The sequence below is a fragment of the Labrus bergylta genome, chromosome 12 (genome assembly GCF_963930695.1).
Source record: "Labrus bergylta chromosome 12, fLabBer1.1, whole genome shotgun sequence".
In the NCBI taxonomy this organism is placed as follows: domain Eukaryota; kingdom Metazoa; phylum Chordata; class Actinopteri; order Labriformes; family Labridae; genus Labrus; species Labrus bergylta.
The window spans coordinates 28,360,009-28,385,216 of NC_089206.1; the positions used below are offsets into that span (position 1 = coordinate 28,360,009).

The 25,208-nt window shown below is 38.8% G+C and overlaps 1 protein-coding gene across 1 annotated transcript in view; it reads left to right on the forward strand.

Annotated features, from left to right (window-relative positions):
* nadka (NAD kinase a) overlaps positions 1-24,431 on the forward strand; it is a 26,129-nt gene extending 1,698 nt beyond the window's left edge. The window contains 10 exon segments of the mRNA XM_065961011.1: positions 4,402-4,485; positions 12,775-12,904; positions 13,193-13,301; positions 13,397-13,482; positions 13,589-13,691; positions 13,806-13,948; positions 16,038-16,137; positions 19,888-20,045; positions 21,109-21,191; positions 21,752-24,431. Of these exon segments, the coding sequence (XP_065817083.1) occupies positions 4,402-4,485; positions 12,775-12,904; positions 13,193-13,301; positions 13,397-13,482; positions 13,589-13,691; positions 13,806-13,948; positions 16,038-16,137; positions 19,888-20,045; positions 21,109-21,191; positions 21,752-21,890 (1,135 nt within the window). The 3' untranslated portion in view covers positions 21,891-24,431.
* Positions 24,432-25,208: the final 777 nt, after the last annotated feature.

The following is a 25,208-nucleotide window of genomic DNA, read 5'->3' on the forward strand; positions in this document are numbered from 1 at the left end:
GTCAACTCTCTGGAATTCCGTACCACAGGAACAAAGGTCCGCTACAATATGTCGTCTTTGAAAAGCAGACTTAAAACACATCTGTTTGCACAAGCTTTTTGGTTAAATCTGAAATGACTGAAGTACTTTTTGCACTTCATTAAGGCATTTTTATTTCATTTTTTTTTTATCTCTTCTTAAAGATATGTGTCATATATGAAATGTGCTTTATATATAAACTTGACTTGACCCTCACCGATTGGTCACATTAAAGGGAAAACGTGATTTCTGCGACAATATTTTGGTCCGCTTGAAGGCTCCGATCTACTATTTAAGATGAAGCTTTTGTCCCCATGGTGCAACAAAACAATGACACAATTGAAGTTACTAACTGGTTTCAACATTGTGTTTAGTGTGGACCACAACGGAAAGCAGAACTAACTCAGAGCTGGTGCAAGAGTTTTTGAAACTGCCTTGTGACATGGTCAGGGATTCACAACCTCAGGCGTTTGGTAAATGATTAAGAATATGTGTAAAATCCCCTCTAAGGGGGGGGAGGGGGGGGCATTAGGATGAGACATTTAGGGCTGCTCAGATCCTAAAGAGTTTGACGTTTAGAGTTCGATTCTCCTGCCTAACCACTCATTTCACAGAACAACAAGAAATATTGTCGTATATGTGACATTTAATAAAATAATCTAATGTTACAATTTGATCAGAATAAGAGCTGCATAGAGATAATGTTCCAGATAAAGATCCAATTTCAGATTAAAGTTTGATCATTTGAACCTTAAATCTAAAAAAAGTTACAGTATGACTTGTGTAGCACAACTAAAAAAACAAAACAAACTGAGATTATCTTTTACATAAGAAGGAGAATGGGTTTTGATGTATCAAGTGTTGGCACCACTGCCTTAAAATCAGTGTTTAGGAAATAGAAATGTAGACGTGAAACCTAATTAAAAGGAGAAGAGGAAGAAGGCCCTGTGAGAAAACTAAATACATTAAAAACACTTCAGGAGTATTCAGGAGAAGACTGTGTCACTGTTTGATCCAGTAGATGTCGCCCTTGAGCACCAGCGTGAAACCAAAACAATCTGCTATTTGGTGTCACCTCCTCTATTCTAAAGCCTCTGCTCTCCTCCAGCTGCACACCTCCAACCCCTCTAATTAAATTCAATTTATTTGTATAGCGTCAACTCATAACAAGTGTTATCTCAAGACACTTTACAGAAAGCAGGTAAAATACCTTACTCTTTGTCTTTTAACATTACAAAAGAGCAGGAAAAAAGACCTTACTCATTGTTATGTTACAAAAAGCAGGTAAAAGACCTTACTTATTGTTATGTTACAAAGACCCGGCCTATCCATCATGAGCACTTTAGCAAAGCAGCAAAAGTTACAGTGGTAAGAAAAACTGCCTTATTAAAAGGCAGAAATTTTTGCCGGATCCCCGGGTCATGACAAAACAGCCTTCACAGGCCTAGACTGCGCCGGGTTGGAAAGGGATAGGGGGATAGATGGGATAAGATGCAGGAAGAGGGATAGGGAGCAAGGGGGTTGGGGGAGGCAGACCGTCCATCAACAATCCGGTGGGGGGGGGGGGGGGGGGGTGTGTGCGTGTGCGTGTGCGTGTGTGTGGGGTTGTTCTGACAGGCCGTCAACCAACGATCTTGAGGAGCCTAAGAGAGCTCAAGAGCTCTCAGGAAAGTAGGTGGTTAGTGACTGTGATTTACAGATAGATACATGCAGTAATATGATGTACTGTATGTGCACAGAGAGAGAGAGAGAGGAGCTCAAGGTGCCAGTTCCCCCGGTAGTCTAAGCCTATAGCAGCATAACTAAGAGCTGGTCTACACCAGCACCAGCCCTAACTATAAGATTTATCAAAAAGGAAAGTTTTAAGTCTATTCTTAAAAATACAGACTGTGTCTGCCTCCTGGACCCCCGGCTGGAAGGCGGTTCCAGAGGAGAGGAGCCCGATAACTGAAGGCTTTACCCCCCATAGTACACTTAGAGACTGTAGGTACCACCAGCAGGCCTGCACTCCGGGACCGCAACGCTCTCGAGGGACAGTACGGCACTAGTAGCTCCTTAAGATACTCGTGTATCCACTCCACTTGCGTTCGCACAAAGGAGTTATAAATTAGAATGCACCATAATTAAACATCATTAAGCACAAGCGGCAGACATAATTGTCCTTTGCTTGAGCTGCAATTGCCTGTGTCCTGCATTGTTGTGTTAGCAGGTTAATGTTAGCACACTTCGGTTAACTCATAGCTTCACATTGCACAGGAATTGACACAGACTTGCCTTGATCTATACACACTTATGGGACATCCAAACAAGCAGTGAGTACATTCTTCTCTCCTCTAGTCCTCGATCTAAACAGTTTTAAACGCAAGGCCGTCCATGTACACATGATGTAAACACGGCTCAGACAACAGTACACTTCTCACTCATTGTAGACAGTCATGACTCAGAGAGACATTCACAGAGGATATACTTGGTTTCTGCTGTATTTATGTGTGAAATGAGGCACATTCTTCCTTTAAAGGGATATCCCACCTCACAACATTCAGCACAACAGACAAGAGTAGATTGTTAAGTTTGCAGTTGAAAGATAAACAGCAAACAACATACTCAGTGTAGCATTACATAAAATGAGGGCGGAGCGACAAGATTTTAGAGCCAGTAAAGCTACATTTGTACATAGATCAGGCTTATTTGTGTGTCGCACAATGTAATTACATAAAATTTAGCTTACAATATTTTTTTAAGCTTTAAAAAATACTGCTTTATACTCAGTAATTTATGTAGTAATGCTGACTGCACGAACCTGCAATAGAAACCTGTTCACCTTGTTTTAAAAAAGCAGTAAATCTCAGGCTGATGTATTTATTTGACAAACATATTGGCAGGTCAAATATCATCCTGGTGATGTAATACAACTGTTGAGCAGTTCAAAGTACTCATACTGTGTTACCAAGCAGTGCAATGTGTACTGTGTACTTTTTTTATTTGATTTTTCCCATCCTTTATCGATGGGACGGCATTAGAGAGAGAGAGAGAGAGAGAGAGAGAGGAAATGTGGGAGAAGATAGCGTGGCGGACATGCATCAAAGGGGCTGAGGCCAGCTGTTGAAGCTGCGGCTGATGTACCAAAGACTGCGGCCTTTTGTACACGGGGCACCTGCCCTACTGATCGAGCTAAAACGGTGCCCCGTCTTTGTTCTGTGCTTTTATAGGAATACAGGATTAACATAAAAATAGGGAATTCAATGTGGTTATTGTTTGCTATCAATTTGGGCAGAAATGAAAAGGGCATGTGTTTGAAATGAGAACAGTGTTGATGAATCTGCTTAATATTTAGTCACTCAAAACCAGAAAGAAAATCTCATTAATACCTTGTTAAAATCATTCACGCAGCTGGGAGGAACCTTCTTCTTGATTATTTTGGTTGCCAAACACACACAGCAGATTTATTTTTGTTTTCCCTTTCCTTTACATGCAAGCTAATAAAGTTTAAGACAACTCTTGTTTTGCTTCCTTTCAGCTGCCTAACATACTGCTGTATGTGAAACAAAGGCTCTGTCAGTCTGAACACATTAAATGCCTTGTCAAATTCTGACATGGTTGCAGCAATGAGATGAGGCATTTAAAAAATGAGTGTCATATAGAGGCATAAGTATTATAATGTGACTCTCCTCCTTTCAGTGTTGTTCTATAAACTCACACTACATGTTCATTCAGTATAAGATGATGCTAAGAGTGCATTACTCAGAACAAAACCCTACTGCATCTTTCTGTGTGTATTCTAAATGGGACAGGTGTTGCTCTGCTAGAAGTTCTTTTGCACATGTCTTCCTCTTATTTCCTGTATTTTGCAACATTTGGACATAACTTTTTTGTTTGTTTCTAATAATCCTAATGCAAAGATATTCAGCCCAACCACAACCAATCCATCTTTGGATGCTCCGCAGAGACTTTTGAGATGTCATGTAACATGCAGATTGCTCTTCATTTAGGCTTGCTGGTCGCGAATAAACATATTCTCTTCACCTGGAAGTCTACCTCATCGACCTGCTTCTCACGTTGACTCTAGAACATGTTGTCTGTTATACAAATGGAAAGACTGCGCCTGCACAGTCTCACTACACAGAGTACATTTGAAAGAGTTGTGGACATTTCTTGGCACAGTTTCATATAACACACATCCAGAGGGGCCCGCCTGGCTACAGGAGTCTGTGTGGTGTTCAACTTGAAACTTTTTTTCCACCACATATCCATGTCACCTTACATTCTCCTGAGATGTTACTAATGTGAAAAAAAGAAGTAAAATACTGTTTGTTCAACCCTATACACTGTTAGCCCTGTTTCTGTTGTTGTTGTTATAGTTTGTTTTGTTTTTGTCTCTTTCAGGAGAACACAGTCACTTCATGGACCAAGCCCTGTGACTACATTTGGCCCAAAGGCATGCATGCTTCAGAATCCACACGCAGTGATGTGAGTAGAACAGGGTTACGTTCATGTTGCTGCAGGGTTTTTGTACTAAAGGTTTTTCTAAAGTTTGGGTTTGTGACACTGAAAAATAGACAGAGTTAATTTTCTTTTAAGATTTGGTATGGCCCCTCCCAAAAAAAGGGTGGGGGGGGGGGGGCATTAGAATTGGATTTTCTTGGACACAATGCAAATCAACCATGAGCAGGCAGTTCAAACTCTGCTATGGTTATATAAATGATCTGTTTCCCTGCTGATTAAACATTACATTTCTTTGTCTTTGAAAACTGAATGTATGTGAGAAGAAATAATTTTGGTGTTAACCAAGTCAAGTATGCAATCCGTTCTTTGTCTGTGCTTTGGTACAATTTGTGCCAGCTTCAAAGAATATCTTATCCTTATTTAACTTTCATTTGAACAACAAAGAAGATTCAGGCTGTGTTTACTGATCTCACTGTAGCTGCAGTGATAGGACACCAAGGCAACAATCACAGCTTTGTACAGATCGGTCACTCTTCAACCTCCTCATACCTATTCACTTACTTCTACATAATGTTTCCCTTATGTCCCACAGTCAGAGTTTGCAGGGTTGTGTACAAGGCAGACCAGCTCGAGAAGGTAGAAGGACTAACTTTGGTGTAGAGTCGGAGTCTGCACCTGCTTTATTCTCTTTCTCTCTCCAAAGATTTTACGCTTAATTTTGGCTTCAGGGGGTAAATGGCAAAGTTACTGCAAAATTCCAACATTCCCAACTTGAGTGCAGTTAAAATGTTTAAATATTTTAGGAAAGAGATTGACTCCCATGATTCCCCGCCAGCCTCCACATCATCTTTTGTTACTGTTTTGATTGAAAGCCCCCTGGTGGCTGTATTTACATACTGTGTGTTTATTATGTAATGCTGGTGACTCAAGAGCACCATTCTGACTGCTTAACTTAACTCACCAACAGAAGCTGAACAACAAACAATGAATCTACCAGCTGAACATGTTGCTAAACTTAATGAAGTGTGCCGGCAGAGTTACAGAGAGTTCATGTTTTCCTGTCAAAGCCTCGACAGACTGTTGGCCTCTTGACTCTCTAAGTCATGTAAGTGGCTCACAGCACTGCAGCAGTTGTTGATGGATTAACCTCCTCAAAGCTGCTAAACAGGTTAGAAGTAGAAAAACCAGGTATCATTTTACAAAACAAAGGTTAGGCTGTAGTCTTTTTATGGGAACCTACTCACACTGACATGTAATGCACAATTCTGTTCATCAATATTTAAATATCAAGTTATAGAAAAAGTGTTTTCCCCAAAAGCAGGGCAGTGAAAGTTTAGATCAGTAGTTCCCAAACTCTTTCTAATGGGCCCCCCCCAACCCTCATCAACACATAAACATAGAGAGATGAACATTCATTCTGACAGTCACACACTCCTAACAAATTCCTATAGTTTTAGATTTAGTCTCAAATATTGTCTGCAAAATCAAAAGAATGAAAACTTCAGTGCAAACAACACAGAAAGACTAACCAGCGGCTTTTACAATGGAAAAACATCTAAAGTCATACTGTAACATGAAACTTTTTAAGATAACAGTCATTGCTCTAAACTGATTTTTTAAACCAACTCTGAATAAAAAAAGATGAGAATCTCGTTTGAAGATTTATATTTTCAGTCTTGCAATAAGTTCAATGACTAGTGTTTGCTTGTATTTTGATACAGATTGGGACCTGACCGATATGAGATTTTTGGGGCCGATACAGATATCTATATTAGAAAGAGAAAAAATGTAATACTGATAAATTGGCAAATTCAGTTATCAAACACTTGTGGAAAAGATATATAGTATAACAAAGACAAGATGGTCACTCAACTGGAAAGTAACTGCACATGGACGTGCATCACCACTTGACACTCTGGAGAGTGATAATGCTTGTTGAAATCCATAAAGCACACTCTGCTGGTGACAGCCAGAAAAAAAACATCTGCTAGGCTTATTCAACGATACTCAAAATAAATACTATTTGTCTGGTGAATAAATCTAGTAATGCGCATTTCTGCGATAAATTAGTCCATACCGTTAGCCACTTGATATGCTAATATCTCTACTACAGACCTTCTCAGTCTGTAGTAGAGAGTTTGCAGAGCAGAGATTGAAAACTAAAGGCAAGTCAGATGTCAGACTGCACATATATCTTAACAGTCAAAGCCTAACAATTAACAGCATAACTTCTGTTTAATTTAAACGTAATGTTGGAAATTGAGTCAGGCTGACGGTGTGAAATAGGCTGCAGTTTTGTTGCTTAGCTGTTGTTCTTCATCGTTTCTGCTGTGTCTCAGAGGAACCACCCGCTATCTACTCTTCATTTTCTTTGTTGAGTCTTCTCTGGAAACAGTCTATAAAACTTATTAGACTGCCACTCTTCATTTTCAATGTGAAGCTTTATCTGTTTTTTTCCAATCATTGAGACAACTACAGAAGAATGAATTTCACACTTGTAGGATGTGGCTAAAGGAAGGAGTGTGGCCCTCTTCATTACCCAACATTGTACAGGTGAAGCAGAGGGCGAGACATATTTGCTTGTCTTTGATTATAGTTGTGACGTCTCACCCTCCCCCCCCCCCCCCCCCCCCCATGCCATAACCTCGGGCTCCCTCTAGGGGAATCACTGGGTTAGAGCATTCAAACTGAAACTAACTATGACGAATTAATTTATGCTCGATCACTGGGTGTGGTTCTAAAACTGCTTGTAGAAGGTTTACAAAGCCAGCTTGTTTGGTAATACTTTTGATATTATTGTTAGAGAGCATTTGTTGTGAGACTACAAAGAGAATCTCCACCCATGAAAATGGTTCCAGACACACCCTGAAATGAAACACGTCAGTGGCAGGAGGCGGTATTTTAGGCAATCCTTGACAGAAAATGACGCTCCACATGTTGTCAACAGTTTGCAGAGCAGAGATTGAAAACTAAAGGCAAGTCAGATGTCAGACTGCACATACATCTTAACAGTCAAAGCCTAACAATTAACAGCATAACTTCTGTTTAATTTAAACGTAATGTTGGAAATTGAGTCAGGCTGACGGTGTGAAATAGGCTGCAGTTTTGTTGCTTAGCTGTTGTTCTTCATCGTTTCTGCTGTGTCTCAGAGGAACCACCCGCTATCTACTCTTCATTTTCTTTGTTGAGTCTTCTCTGGAAACAGTCTATAAAACAACTCAACAAAACATAAAACAAGCAGGCTAAAATGTGTGTGCAGAGGATGTAATGGACAAGAACACTTTTTACAGTGTTATTGCTGACTAAGATATTCATCTGTATTTATTAGAGCCAGAGTATTTGGCCAAAGAGATGCAGCGGAGTGAGGGCGAGACTATATTTAACATCAACACTGATTGGACTGTCACCAAGTTTGTGTCAAAAGAAGCGTACCATAGAAAAGAAAGTCTTGAAATACATTTTGCAAATAATACCAATAAAAACGTCATCCCAATCAAACACGTATGTCTTCTGACCCAGCAAAGATCCTTGCTTGTGTTGTACTTACTCTCTGATGTACGTCACTTTGGATAAAAAGTGAATTGTAGAAATTGTAGAATTGTAGTTCCTTATTTCATTATAAATTCATTTTATGTATGAGTACAAAATTCTCCAGTTAAAGACTGATTGAATTGATAAGTAGCTAGCTGTGCAAGCTCTAACAAATGTTTCGCTACGAGGACATGTCGTTGTCTAACTATGACACTTAAATACTTTGTCCCGTGTAGACCCGGCTTTTATCATTCACACACTATGTCACCCTCCTGATTTTCATTCCTTGTGTCCTCAAGGAAATGGCTCATAAAATTCAAGGAAAAATTTGATGACATCAGGGTCACTACGTCAACATCTGAAACACTATAGGTCAAACAATGCCAAGAGCTGCAGCTGGCTCTGAGTCTACCAAAGAGACCAAAGAGAGAGAAGGAGGAGAGCTCAGATACATGCTTAGACCCAACTTAGGTCACCTAAAGCTGCTCCACTACCCAGCCTACTCCTGGATGGTGTCTGGTAGAAGGGAGGTTGAGAGAACGCAGGTGGGCTGATGGAGCAATGGGAAACTGAAGTGTGCAGGGACTGTGATACACAATGAAACCAAATCAGTAAAGAGCAGAGCCTCCTTTTTTTAATCTAGGGGAGCTAAAGGAATATATGCAAATGATGCCGACCCAGACATGTGTTTGTTTAAAACCAAGATGGTGAAGAAGTCAAAGACTTCTCTGTGTAGTTAAAGCCACAACTATTGCAAAAATCACTTTGGCAATTTCTTGTTGAAAAGAGGATCAAACTGGGGTTGTTGGGTTTTTTTCTCTCAAATTTTAAAACCTTACACCACAGTATTAAACCATATTTTTAAATGTGTGAATTTAGACACTTTGATCAATGGGAAGCCTTTATCCTGATAAAACTATGGTATTTTGATGCCTTTAATTCTGAGATATTCTGATTCTGAGAGAGGACAGTGGATAGGGTCAGAAATCAGGGAGGGAGAGCAAGAGAAAATGAGAGAGGGAGGAATGATGTGCATTAAAGGAGACACAGGTCGGATTTGAACACGCTTTAAGGACAACAACCTCTGTACCACTAGGCTACTGGCACCACGATAAACATGTAGTCAGCTGAATCACAGTCAAATGCACTAAAGTATGATATGCTAATTATGATTGTTTAAATAAATCATTGACCCGTGCCTTTAAGCTTTGAAAGTGATTTATTTTAAATCTAAAACTGTATCACACAGTTATGTAAAAGAGCTGATTCAGCACCTGTCAGCTGCATTGTTGTCAACAAAGTCACAGCATCATAAAGAACATGTTAGCCTTTCATTTCATGCTCATTGACACATTCATTGGTACAGCAGCCCTGTAAAACTGTAACACTGGAAATCAATCGTCTCACTGGGATTTAGATGTTTCTGTAGACGTAATAGTAGACTAATAAACTTGCTGATTGTACCAGTGAGGAAACAGTGTGTCAGACGAGAGGGGAGGAGACACAGGGCCTTTCTCAAACCACGCCCTGCCTTCACCTTGTCCACACACACTTCCACTCTAGTCCATTACTGCGCTCTCAAAGGAGAGTCGTCCACATAGAGTGCTGTCCAAAAACCTCTTAGTGTGGTGTGGGTTGTTAAACCCCCCCCAAATTGAGACTGCACCAATGCTGACTTACTGAACTGGTATAACGCCTTACATTGTTCGTCATGGGAAATGCAATGTACACAGTTCCCTGCAATCACTCACACAATTTTAAAAGCCTCAAAATCCGTTAAAAACACTTTCATAAAAATGTAAAAAATAAAATAAAATGAAAATGTATTCAGGATACAGCCTACTTCAAACGAATCATCATATAAACATCATATTGAAACTATAGGATGAAAAAAATAAAAAAGGAATTGCCACCATATGCAACATAAAACTCACTGTTTCCATTAGAGTGATCTAAATCTTGCTGCTGTGTTGATACCCTCCACCTTTAATGAGAACTACTTCACTCAGCTGTGGGTGTGGCATCAAAAAGAGTTCACTCTGTGTAGAGGGACCGGTTTGAGAAAAGGCCCATAGAAACTCAAGTCTAAGTCACTCAAAGAAACTCAGCTGAAGGAAACCTGCCTGCCGACATGTTTCGTTCACAGCAAGAAGTCAGCACGGTGTCTGACACAGACGCACTCGACTTGCGGCAAATGTTCCACGCAGACAGAGGTTAGGGCGATAACTAGAGGCAAGGGGAGAGGAATTCCTTGTTACATCAATGAAAGCTGGTTCTAAATACCAAGTTAAACATCAAAGATAACGTATCACAAATTGTCTTTTCAACCATTTTCAAGTCTTAAATATACTACTTTGTACTACTACTATTATGTTCTAGGTATATATGCATCAAGCAATATTAGTTCATTGTTTCATTATGCTTTAATTTGTGTAGGATTTAGAAGATATTTGTGTTCTACATGTGTGATGCTTGAAACATTCCTTTTGCAGTCACTGGCTGTAATATGACAATTAATAGATGATTGATTTAAGTCTGAAAGTTGGAGTTTTGACACTGTTTCTCTTACTTAGTTGGGGCCTGTGTTTTATATATTTAATCAGTATGTATCTGTGTTTACGTCGAGAGACAAACAAAGTATGGATGTATTTATGCACCAAGGACGACTCATGACTCTGTCATGGTTATATTCAGTCATACCTTCCTGAAAAATAAGGCCTTTCCCCCAAATGGGCGAGTTCAGTGCACAGGTGGGTGGAGACAGAGATGAGGCCAACCTTAAGCTGAGTGAGAGCTTTAAATACAACAGCAGAATACACCAGGGAGGTTTAGTGTTAAGTCGTCAGTGGGACAAATATAGCCACGGTGAATCCAGCCGGAGGAGTTTTGAGTTTATCCTGTTGTCTGTGGACAGCACACAGAGAAGACTCTCACCTGGCTGCCTCTCAGATAACCCCTTGGCAAGACTGCACGAAGTGCACTGACTCAACTTCTTCAGCTGCTCGACAGTGCTCTGGCGCTCAAGGAAGTCATTAGAGGAAGAATGAGTTTGTTTCGTCAGAGCGAGCCACAGGGACAGAGCTCTGTTCACAGCTGAATCAATCTGAACACAGCATCCTTGTTACATGTGGACAGCAATGAAGTTTAATCAGTGCATCCCTCAGGGCACTGCCGGGAACAACAGCACAAACAAAGTGTGGAAATGGTGAGAGGAACCTCTGGCATCTTCCCTTTCTCTTTTTCAACAGAAAACAATGTGTTTGATTTGAGCTGAAATGTTAAATGGCTGCTCCAAGCTGTTGCATTGTTTTTGCCATTCAGGTGTTCTCTTGGTTAGACTCACTGAAGATGTGTGAGAGCTTCAGGCTTTACTAAACTGATGTCATGTGAGAACTGTATGTCTTAAGTTAAGACAAAGTCAAGAGTTAAAGCTTTCTTTTCGATCTGTTTGTGAATGAGAAAAGAGAAAGTGTATCAGTGCAGGGATGGAGTGATAGATTTAGAGGTTGGTGTGACATAAACCTGAGGATGTGTTGAGGTGGTCAGGAAAACTGTGGATGGCTAGTACACGGCTCATTGTTTCTTCACATGTTTTTGCTTTGTATCCTGTACCTGTCATTACGACTGCACAGCTTCAGTTTTCTACTAGTACTGCCACATGTTTGGTTTGATCTGTTTTACTGAAGTCAGTGTTTAACTGGACCTTGATTTCTGTTGTTCTCCACATGAGCCTATACTATTCAGAGCTATCAGGTTGTAGTAATGACTGCCTTTGTACATAATCTGTTGCAGTCCAGTTTGTTTTTGTATGTTTGCATTTAATGAATAGTAATGAAATGAATTTAATTACATAGTTTGTTGCTTTTTGAGTGGATAATGAAACAGGAAGAGGAAACTGGCCTGTTTTCATTTGTCTGGACTTTAGTGTTTTAGAAAGAATGTGAATGCACATAACATTTGTTGATTGTCCAAAAGCTACTTCATTAGCTCCCATTCTTTCTTATAACAGTAACCTCAGTCAAATTCAAAGTATCCTGTTTGTTTCTGATACCTTCAAAATGATTATTTATAATATAATATTAGGCAGGATGAGGGATTTCTGTAGGGGAAAGATCATAAGACTGTATTTGTTTGCTTCTGACTAAGACTTATTAAGAAGTGGTCTCTAGTACAGATACAGACTCATAATGTAGTTGTAATTCATTTAGAAGTGTGAATGAGTCATCTAATCATGAAAGATGTAGCAAAGGGAATAAGGAGATGTGTGACTGTGCTATTTTTGAAGGTTTGAGACAAGAACCTAAACCTGAAGATTTAACTTGTTATGGGTAGATACTGAGCAGTAATCAATCAATCAATCATTATTTGTATAGAGCCAACTCATAACAAGTGTTATCTCGAGACCCTTTACAAAAAGCAGGTAAAATACTTTAATCATTGCTACATTACAAAGCATTAATCCATTGTGTAGCACATTAGCAATATTTTAGCATAAATTACAGTGGTAAGAAAAAACTTCCTTTTAAGAGGCAGAATTCTTGGGCAAATCCAGGCTCATGACGAGCAGCCATCTACCGAAACTGCGCCGGGGTTTGAAAATGGGATAGGGGGAGATGGGATAAGATGCAGGAAGAGGGATAGGGAAGAGTACAGTACTTGTTATGATGAGGAGAAGGACGTCTTGAATAGGTACCAGATGTTACTTCAGTCTAGACCTGAGCTTTAACACTCAGGTTTTAACCTGTTTCCTCCCCTCAAGTTATAATGTGTTTGTCTTTTCAGGCACATTCAGGATCCCGCCAGCCAAAGACTAACATGGAACAAGCCACCAAGAAGTGTCCTTGTCATCAAAAAGATACGAGATGCCAGTCTACTCGAGCCCTTCAAAGAGCTCTGCATTTTCCTCACTGAGGTAAGACCAGGTATCCCATGACACCACGCAGTGTGAGCAACAGACTGTGATGGGTTAGACTGAATGTACATATTATTAGGCAGTGATTGGGGCAAAGACATGCGTGCGTTGCTGTCTTTGACTTGGGTGACTCTGTGACCCTAACTTCAATAGGTTACTGTTGTCTCTATCTAACAAGGAAGGCCTCACATGTAAATAATGACTAACTTGTAGACATGGCTATATTTTTCGTATTATGCAGTGCCACTGGCTAATCCTGTTGGTTGGGGGGGTTGTGTCTGGCTGTAGGTGAAAAACATGGTTGTTTACGTGGAACAGAAAGTTCTTGAGGACCCAGCTATTTCAGGCGATGAGAACTTCGGAGTCATTACAAAGAAATTCTGCACTTTCAGAGAAGGTATGAAAACCAGCCAATCATCACCATCATGTACCAAAATAAAAGAATCAGATGTGGATTCTAGATAAGATGTTCTTTATGTTCGTATCTTTCAGATCTTGACGACATCTCAAACCGAGTTGACTTCATCATCTGTCTTGGTGGAGATGGGACTTTACTGTATGCGTCCTCACTCTTCCAGGTATTCTGCTCTGCATTTTAAATTCAGCTGGTGTGTTTTGTTTTTCGTTTTTTTTTTTACATGTTCTTGGATGGCATAACAATCCTTCTCATTGATTTCCTTGTAGGAGAGTGTTCCACCAGTTATGGCCTTCCACCTGGGGTCGTTGGGCTTTTTGACACCTTTGAAGTTTGACACCTACCAGTCTCAGGTCACACAAATTATTGAAGGTATTGAATACACTTACCTCTTTGTCAGCCTCTCTCTACTGCATAAATACTGAAATGTTTCAGTCATAATTAAAAAAAGAAACCCTATTTAATGTGTATGTTTATTGCATGAAGGTAATACTGCCATTGTCCTGCGAAGTCGCTTGAAAGTCCGGGTATTTAAAGAGAACTGGGATAAGAAGGCCAGAGTGGATGAGAATGGAATCATCCTGACCAACGGGGACATGGACAGTTGTCGGAAACTTCTACAGTATCAGGTAAGAGCGTTGCATAAAACCAGCATCTTGGTATCTCTTTAAAATAAGTAAAACATTTTAAAATAGACAGAATGTAGAGCATTGATGGCCTAGCGGTTATGTCCTGCGCCCCCATATACAGAGGCTATAGTCCTGGTCGCAGCAGCTGTGGGTTCAAATTCCGACCTCAGCCCTTTGCTACATGTCATCCCCTTACTCCCTCCTCCTAACATTTCCTGTCTCTCTTATGCTGTCTTATCCAAGAAAGGCAAAAAGCCCACCCCCCCCCCCCCCCCAAAAAAAAACAAAACAAAACAACAACAATCATACTACTGTTGTCAAAAGTAAATAACAGGACCATTTGCATGAAACTGATTTTGGGGTGTGAATATACAAAAATGTATTAACTCCAATATGGACTTTTAATGCTAGTGGCACATTAAGTTGAGCCACATGTTGGTCATTTGTAAATAGACTTGAGCTTGCTTACCGCTCCTCTAGCCCTCTGACTACTCAAAGTGCAGAATAACCACAGCGTTAGCCTATAAAGAGGACAACACATGTCAACAATGTGTGTCAAAATAATGATGCCCTGTTGCCTGTGGACTTAAAACCTGTAAGCAAATACCCACATTGGCAAACACTGTCATCAAAACAAGATATGTGGTTCTGACCTTCTTATATGTAGGTTAATAGCCTTTGACATTTTGAGCCACACATTCCACATCTGGAATGTTAACATCTGTTTAAATTAAGGGTGCACCGATCGATCGGCATGTGACTTGGTCCTCACAAGTATAGCCGAGTCGAGCCGTTTCATGCACTGTGGAGCGCTCTGCACACAGCGACACAAACACTAAGGGACAGCCACACACACAACAAGCAACATGTCGACAGTGTAGACGTGAGATGCCGATCAGCAGAGGAGAAAAAGGTTCGACACAGGAGCAGAAACACACACCGTTTCCCTGCACTCGCTCCCTCCTCACCTCGCTGCCTGTGGAAGCTCTGCACGTCTGAGCTGCCTGTATGTACATGTAGTATTAGGCCTGTGTGCGCGCTCCCGCGATGTCTCTCTCTCTCTCTCTCTCTCCCTCCCAGGCTTGGGGAGTGCAGAACGTTAAAATATTTAATTAATATCTCTGTAATATTATTTGGTTACGGAGGAACACCTGAAACCCAAGTGTATGAGCACGTTTGGAAGTAGCCTATAACTTTGCAGGAAATATTAGGCTATTGATTAATATTGATAATTAATGGGTAAACATGATTTAAACTCTTAAATAGCTATCACAAAGGCAGAGAGAGACAGGGGCAGACAGGTGAGAGTCTGTAAGTGAGTCAGGGATAATTCAGCTGAACAGAGTGAAGCAGTAAACTTTTTCTTTTTTTTTTAATTTGATCTATTTATGACATTAAAAACCTAAAGGGATAAAGAGTGTGACTGGCTGTTTGAATCTCCAGAATGTGAAAATTTAATGCAGAAAGTTCAGTTAATGTTTTATTGTAAAAGATCATTGAATACTTTTTGTTTGTTTTTCTTTACATAGACACTTTTACCATATAAATGATGGCTTTAAACTAAAGTAGAATACAGATCTGTACCTGAAACAAAAGGTTTGATTTTCAAAATCTTCAAGTGGAGATTCATTTGAGTGAGCATGAGAGATTGTCATTGCAGCAGTTTTCTTTGCTGTTGCTATCAATAATAGAGCTTTAAAGACAGAAAATTGGTATCGGCCAAAATCGGTATCGGCAGGTGAGAACAGATAAAAATCGGAATCGGCCAGAGAAATTGCAATTGGTGCATCTCCAGTTTAATTGTTTTAAATGTGTGTGTGCACCAGTAAACACCGGTACACCAGCTTTATGTGTCTAGTTTTGTCAGGTTTTCTCACCACCTCAGGCACTTTGTTTTGTAACCACTAAACATGCCTCAGGCTCAGGTGATAACATGCCATACTGGTTTCATTGGGAGAACTTAACACAGAAAAACCCATACTGGCACGTTAACACACTCGTTGACATGTCAAATAGTGCCGAGACGTGTTTATGGCGGATTGTGAATGTGTTTCAGGTTTCACATGTTTAACATGTGGATGTGTTTCAGGTTCTTAACGAGGTGGTGGTGGACAGAGGTCCCTCCTCATATCTCTCCAATGTTGACCTCTTCCTCGATGGACACCTCATTACGACAGTGCAGGGAGATGGTGAGTTTGAGTATGTGTGTTGATGTTTAGCACTCTGTGAGAATGTAAACACTACATGGGTTCAGTCTAGAATCCCTGCTGTTGAACTCGTCAAGAGTCACAGAGAGCTGTATATTTGTCAGATCTGTGGGGGAAGTTGATACGTTTGTCAGGTTTGCTCTTTAATTAAATTAACTGAGTATCTGAAGGCCTGCATCGGGGTGCCAGTTTGGCTTAGTGTTTAGAGAGGCGCACCTCGCGTTCAGAGGGCTACACTCCCTGCAGAGGTCGAGTCTGAGCCTAAAATAATTTCCCAACATGTCCTGTCATCCTTCGCTGTCCTTTCTAAATGAAGGCACAATAAGCCTTCACCCTGAAATCAAAAGTGTACTTATAGATTACACAGCAAAAGCAAATAAATCTCATAAATCTCTTTTGATAATGTCTCATGACAAGTCAAGCGACGTAGCACAAAACAGGGAACAGGGAAATCAAAGTAACAATAATACGAGTGCGTCCTTCTTGGATTTTATGGTAACTGACCACATGACAAGCCAATGTATTTTAAAAACAGACCAAGATGCTGCACGTTAACGTTGCATGTTTATCTAACCAGAAATTACCCAGCTCTCAAAAACTGTCAACGCTATACTCCTGATTGGATTTACAAAATAAAAACTTGCAATAAAAATAAAAGACAGAAACATTGAAATCCCCCTCCAATAAAGGTTTTTATACTGATTCAAATTAGGATTTTTAAATCAGATACTTTGCATTTCTAGCCTCCCTGAACAACACAACTTTTCAGACATTCATTATATGTTATACACAAAAGAACATCATTGTCTTCACTATAGATGTACAGTTATGACTTTATGACTAAAAGCATGAATAGTCCTCTTTGAGCCCTAATTCTCAAACTTCAGATCAAACTACTAGACTTCAGTTCAATCTAGACAGCCACAGTTGTTTTACACTTGTTGTTTTACGAGGGGGGGCCTAGTGGTTAGTGGTCGCGCCCTGTGTACAGAGGCTGTGGTCCTCAAGGCGGGCGGTGGCCCGGGTTCAGTCTGACCTGTGGCTCCTTTCCTGCATGTCATTCCCCACTCTCTCTCTCTATATATATATCTCCAATCTCTCCTATCTCTATCTCTAAATAAATGCAGAAAAGGCCAAAAATAAACCTTCAAACGTGTTCTAAACTAAACGCAGACCCTGATCTCAAAATGGAGAGACAGTTTTGACAGGTCCCATCTTCTGTTTTTATTTGTTGTGTGAACGGTATATGAATGAAAAAAGTGGTCGGATTAAATTAGTTTTAACTTGTTTCTTCTCCTTTTCAAGCATGTCAAATGTAAGAGGGAAGATTTTGATTTACATGATGATTTACATGTTTGAAATTAAGACATCAACTGAAATTCAAATATTGTCAGGACAGAAATGATCCACTACTAACAAGGTTAGCTTGTCAACCCAGAGTGGGAAGAAAACCTTGTTTTTAAAAGAAGTGCTCTCTTTTTTACCACCATCACAAGTGAAACCTACGCTGCACACCTAACCTGCTCCTGAGTAGGTGCTAAGTCTACAGTTTTCGGTTTCATATCAGCTGTGAATGGTGCTGCAGTTTCAACAATCCTTACCCCAAATATATTCTCTATGGGAAACACTTCATGCATTGGAAGTGAAGATAATAACAAACTTGATACCTTCCATTTCTAACATAATGGAATGAAGGTGTGCAGGTTCATTTAAAGTAGTGCAATAAGTGTATGGAGATACTCGTCTTCCACAGAAACCTAAATGTGTTCAGTCATCTCACCAAACTATCTCCTGTTTGTATCAGATTATATTCCACATATTGTATACACACTCATACTGTTGATATCATCAGTACAATGAAGGAACAGCACATATTAACCACTTGAGATGGTGTTTTCTTTTCACTGCTGTGAAGTGTAAAGAGTTTTTTGATGAGAGTTTTGATATTGGCAAATTTAACTTTGATTTAGTAAAAAAGTGCTTGAATGTTGCCTTCATTACGCAACACTTGCATTGATCAGTGTGTTCGTGATGCTGGTTCATGTTTGTCCTGTCTGCTCAGAGTTAATTAGTAGACACAACAGAGCTGTGCTAGTAGACCAGAATAGCTGTGCTTATAATGCAGATTTACCAGGAAGATCTGGGTAAATGATACTGCTCCACCAGCAACGATCTGCTGTTCATGTTGGTTTACTCTTATTACTCAATGTGTTGTACCTGTTTATCCAGCCAGTACTTTACATACATGGTTTTTGTAACTTCCTATATGATGATACTATTACCATCATTTTCATTTAAGTTTCAAACACAAAGTTCTTTAAAAAGGTGGGAGACAAATGTTTTTTTCTGACATATTGAACCCTGCAAATATTCAGAACAAAACCAATCGATGTTGGGTCTAATTTATGAGCCTGCCTTCATAAGACATGTTTAAAGGGTTCGTTGTGAGCTATGAGCTAAACATGAGGAAAGTAATGTTGAGCTTAACAACATGGACATGAATCATCATGTAGGGCTTTCACAGTGAAGCAATTTCCTCCGCGGTGATCCAGAGATAATAAAATCAGTAAAAGTCCAAATCAAAACAATCTTGCAGGCCAGATACTGTCAGCCAGGTGAGAGCTCACACTGGATGTGTTTCCTCGTTTCACACTCATCTGTTTGGTGCAGATTTTACAAATTGAATCGTCTTAATCAGATTGATCTCCTTTTCATTTGGCTGAAATGTTAAGAAAGGGGCGGAGTTTCATTTGGTTTAGTTTACCAGTTGTCTTTTGTGTCTGTCTGAACTGTAGGCAGGGTGAAGTGACTTGACGTGCCGTCATGGCGGTTGGCTTGTTTTTACCCCGGGTATTCATTTTTGCGCTTACCGCGACAGCCCTATTATCATGCACAACTTTGTCGACGTAAAAAAGGAAAATAATACTTGCTTTTCGCTTAAAGAAACATACTATTAAATTCTAGTATATTAATTATCTATAAACGTTTCCATGATCAGTTCCTGCTGAAATGTTGATGCATAGCCTGAATGAGTTTTAAGGCAATTTGTCAATAAGTTTCTTTAAAAATTGTTCTTTCACTCAGTTCTTTGTATAGTTGTAAACTTAAGCATATTGCCCGTTGTGTTTTCTGGTTTCAGCTTTTTCAATGTGCGGAGCTGCTACTTTGTTTGACACAACAGATAGATGGATAGATGGATAGATGGATGAAAAAATACAAAGTAAATACGCCCTAAAAATATATATTTTAAAAAAAGAAATACTTTAACATTAACATTACTTCTCAGTCTCAAATATGAAACATTTAAATACACAAGTGTGTTGTTTGCTGGAGTGTGCAAAAACAATGATGACAGTGCCGAATGCCAGTCCAGAGCTGTGCAAATTCAGATGTGAAATCACTGATATATGTTAAAATGGAAAACAGTATGTAGACATGTTATCAGCTAATACTTTACTTTGTCTACTTGATGGGGGGCATCTATGTTACTTAGAGGATCTATATTCATAAAATTATTATTTACAGCTCAATAAATCCGCTGTGGTGTATCGATGAAAACATAGAATACTATTACTATTATACTATTATAATATTATTATTATACTATTTTTTTGTTTTTTTTATACTATTTTTTTAACTTTAAAATCAACCCCCCCTCTCACCCTGACTGCTTGCTATCCTTGTGTGTTAAGTACGTTGTTTTTCTCTCTTTGTGTCTCTGTGTCTGCCCAGGTGTGATCGTCTCTACACCTACAGGAAGTACAGCATATGCAGTTGCAGCAGGTGCATCCATGATCCATCCCAACGTCCCTGCAATTATGATCACTCCCATCTGCCCACACTCGCTCTCCTTCAGACCCATAGTGGTGCCTGCTGGAGTGGAGCTCAAGGTATTTCAAATGACCGGTGAAGAAGTGATTTATTCTTAATCACACACACACACACACACACACACACACACTACTACATCAGATATGACGCTTAAATTGGCACTTTGTAACATTTTGGGTTCTTCACACACTTGGTCATAATGATAATAATAATAACTTTATTTCTATAGCACCTTTTAAAAGCACAGGTTTACAAAGTGCTTTGACAAACAGCAAAAACAAGAACTAAACCAAACACAGAAGAACATAAACAACAGCAAGAACATAACAAACGCAAAATACTAAGAATAACAGAAAAGAACCCATAGTGCACGATACCCAAGAGACATATATAACCCAACCATCACAAGAACCATGATAAGAACCCAGGAAACACAAGAACCCAACAACACGAGCTGAGACCAAGAGGAGCAAAGATTTAAAAAGATGTAAGAAACTAAAAGAGCTCAAAGCAAATCAAAAGAGAACAGCAATAAGAATGTAAGAGCAGTAAAAGAAATAGAAACAAGTGGTTAAAGGATCAAAAAAAACAAAAACTATAATAATGATAAAAATAAAAAGTAAATATACATATAAAACATCAATAGACAAAGTAAGTAAGATAAAAAATGACCAACTTAAAAGATAAGAGGGGTTAAGATGTGAGCATAAATACGAGATAAGAGCATAAATAAAAGAACAGTAAGAAGTAAAAGAAGATAAAAATAGTAAAACCAGTAAGAAAAGACATTAAGAAGACGACATCACATAAAAGCAAGTCTGTAAAAGATGACTATATGACTACAAAGGCATTATTATAGTGCAGTATGCTAGCAAACTGATTTACCTTAAATTATATTTTTGTGAGTCTGACTACATTTTGAATCTCGACTTGTTTGCAGTTGTCCAAAAGTTAAACATAAACCTCAAAGGAGCTGAGCAGGTTTACATTTCTGACATAATTAGGTATAAGAATGTTAAATTATGAGGGTCAAAACATTCTACCTTTTAAACGGTGAATACATAACCATGTCCATTTTTGGCTTTTTAATTAATTTTGAATTCTGTGCTTGTTGTTTATCAGATAATGCTGTCCCGTGATGCCAGAAACACAGCCTGGGTGTCATTCGATGGAAGGAAAAGACAAGAGATCTGCCATGGAGACAGGTTAGTTCACATAGCGAGGCCACGCTTAACGCCTCAGCCACACAAACAAAGAGCGCAGGGAGGAATGAAGTGGAGGAAACGAAGCTAAACCAACAAGTTTATAGTCTTATTCTCTACGAGTGACGCTATTGGTCCGAGAGAGTCACAAAACAAAGTTTAGTTGTATACTTACAGGGACAATAAAGTGTCTTATGTGTTACAAAACAGACATACCAGTACTTAAAGGCTTTGTTACGTAAGCTGCTTAACGTCCTTATCCCCAGGAGTGTCTCATGTGCCATAACCATCATTTTCCAGCATGTTACACACTCAGAGATTACCATCTTCCTGATTCTTGAAAATGAGCTGTTTGTCAACGCGAGTCATTGAAGCCCACTTAAACAAAGTCCACAGTTGCATCAGAAGGAAGTCATGTAACAGCATTAAATGTCAACACTTCCTCTTTCCATAGTAATTGCCAATACCTGTACTTTTCTAACCTTTATTCTGCCCTCAGCTATTGTGACACCAAACCTTATGTGTGTGTGTGTGTTTTTGTTTTCTTACCTTCCCTGTTCCAGTATTACCATCACTACTTCCTGCTTCCCCGTTCCCTCCATTTGTTTCCGGGATCCAGTGAACGACTGGTTTGAAAGCCTCGCCCAGTGTTTACACTGGAACGTGAGGAAGAAGCAGAACTACCTTGAAGAGGAATTCTGAGGACTTGTCCATGATGTTCTCCGAGGTCCCCGGGACTCCCAAGCCTTGGTTTAAGCCCGACCACTGTTTGCCATTTAGTCTTTTTATGGATGAAAGGTGTGTCTAAACTCTATTCAGATAAGTCTATCATTGTAATGCTACTCTTTGTTTACTTAAAATATTCAAATTAACACTTCGATATATAAAAAATCGATATATAAACTTGGACAAACTGCACTTTTACTCTTGCCGTCAATTTTCTTCTCAGGTCTAATCTATGTGAGGATAATGATTTAAATGTAATGGTCAAATAAGATAATTAGTCATGAATAAATAACTGACTAATGAATATTTAAGCAATACATTCTGAAGTCAAACATTACATTCATCAAATGATCAAACCTTTTGATGAGAATTTAACTCTTCCGTGATTCTTGAAAAGAACATGTTCTGTTTAAAACATTATTATTATTTTAACACTTCAGAATCCATTCCTAATTGCACAGCGCACAGACACAAGGACGAGTGTCTATTTTTTTAAAGGTCTTCAAGGCTAATAACTGAGCTCTACCTATCGACCAAACTAACTAGCTAGGTTGGTGTGTTAGTTTCAGTTAGTACATAGTTCTTTGTACTCGTATACTGTAAATGAAAAGCAGGTACTAACGCCAGCAGCATGATGGTTAGTTAATAGAGGGAAGCCAATACTGATGTTTAAAATGACAATTTATCCGATTGCTGATTCAGTTAGGTGTAATAGATGGCAGCATTAAATTGATTTGGCACAACAAATAAACATCAGCTACTGACATCGGTTCGATTTGCCGATGTCTGTCAACAGGGCTGATGTTGAACCGATGCATGAATTGTCAGTGGGGTCGTTCATTAATGATAGTTATGCATCTTTTCCTAATAAGTGCCTGGACCAAGAAATTCTATAATTTTATTGTTTGAGATGTTTTTTTGTAGGCAGGTAATAGTAACTTTGAAAATTGCATTTCAAAATAAAAATCTATAATCAAAACAACAACAAAAAAAAGTTACTCGGATTGGATCAAATCATCAACATTATCCAAATGATTCAATAATGTATTGTTTACTTTCAGTAGGCTGACCGTTCAGAATTCAGCATGACTTGTTGAGAACAGCATTGACAAATATAAATGACCTGGTATGTTGTAAGTTTTAAGCATTATTAAGTATTTCCCAAACCCCCTAAAACATGTCATTTTGTAATGTGTGCACATATCAAAGGGTTGGCTTATTGAATGGAGTTTGGATCTTCTCTTTGTCCAGGAGTCTCTGTGTGTTTTTTTTTGTTCTTTTTGCTATTCAAATGTAATCATATGGATTCAAAATGCAGTTTGACGAGAGAGAGAGAGAGAGAGAGAGAGAGAGAGAGAGAGAGAGAGAGAGAGAAAAAAAAAAGTTCTCTATCCACCACATGGAGAAGCAAGGCTTGGGATGATGGTGGACATAAATGGTCACATGTAGAAGACAGATGTCGTGATACACTTGATGGATGTTATCAGATCTGTTCAAAGCACTTTCTAATCTTTAAGATGAATGGCAGGGACACATCGACTACTTTACAAGCAACAGAAGCTTGTTTCCTTCATGAGCTGTGTTGCAGTTCTCTTGAAAACATTTTTATAATCTGATCTGTCAAACTTTCCCAAATGTTGTTAGTGAAATCAGGAATTACTGACAGGTTGCCATCGACGAATGATAGATGTTATTTTACAACATTTTTTAAAGTCCATTATGAGGAAGAGCAAATTCACAGTACATCTACTTAGCAATAGTGGCCCCACTGTACAGACTGTGCCTTATACATTGGTATAATTAACACAAAAAACACTGATTTTCCAGCTTTACATTGTACTTTTTTACAATTACACACATGCTAATCTGTGATTTTTTGTATCTCCATTGTAACTTCATGTTGATTGTTGTCTTTGCTGTGTGAGGCACATGACACTCGACTAACTGAGTCGTGAAGGAAGTTCTGTAGTTTCTCTTTTGTCAACACTTTTCAAGGATATCACATGTTACCACTCATTCCAGACCACAGATCAGATGTCTTAAGCATCTTTTAAATGACCGTTATTTAAAATTTATTTTAAGCCATATCTTAACTCTTTGTAGGTTTTATAAACTAATGTATGTATTCTTTAATTGAGTTGATGATATTAGTGTTTAAGTGAAAGACTGGATTTATTAAGCGACTTTATGCAGCCCTTCTAATCAGCTGGCAACACGTCTGTCACTGGGCGGTCTTTACTGAATACTATAAGGGGGGCTTACCTTACATATCTAATCATATTTAGTCGAGATGTTAATATATAGATTATGATTTGGCTTAAAAAGTGATGTAAGGATAAACAGATGTGTCACCTGTTGTTTTTCTCAAAAGGACCAACTGAAAGGCAATCATTCCTTGAACTGATTTTGTACATGTATTGTAACCCCTTGAATAAAAAAAATGTATTTTGTAAAGTCTATATGTTAGCCAGTTTACAATGCATCATTGCTGAAAATAAATCTTTTGCTACTTTTTAACTTTGTTTGGGAAGTTCTCCATTTTATTAGAAAGAGTCCGTCGAAACAGTTTGGATTTTCTGCTTCTGTTTAGAAGTACTTCATGGTATGAAAAGTTCTTCTGATTGGTTACAAGGTGCTGGAAAGCAAGTCAAAGTTCATTCAAAATAAATTCCACTGCGGCTTGAGTAGTTTAATTTTGGATGAAGGTCTTTAGTTTTTGTCTGAACAGTTGTGTGTTCCTACTTTGATCAACACACCTCACACTTGAAACCAGTCTTTGGGTCACTATACTGTATAAGATGGGAAATATCCAAATATCAATCTTATTTTGTAATTTTATGAAGACCTAATATTATATTATATGCTCAAACAAATGAAAGTGCTGGAGAAAGTGAAGTAAAAAAAACATTCCATTGTTGCCCAAGATGGTCTAGGAAGTAAATTACACAATTGAATGAAAAAGGAGGGAAAAAACAAATGAATCTAATTTAAGAAAGGAAAAGTAAAGGCCTTTATTGGAGAAAAGCTCCATGTAAAAGCAGTGTGTTGAACATTTAGAAAAAAAGTTGCACAAGGCAAACATTGAATATAATGTTAAAAAGAAAAGAGAGCATAATGCTTCCATTCTTCAAAAATATATAATGTATATGTTCATAAAATGTTAAATGTAGTCTTAATCCCCTATCACACGATGTTTGGCCTCCAAGTAATAAGGCTGCATGGAGTCCAGGTGAGCTGATGAGTGGAAGCAGCAGATAATACTCTTGCTTTTGTACAGCAGAAACATGAATGTTC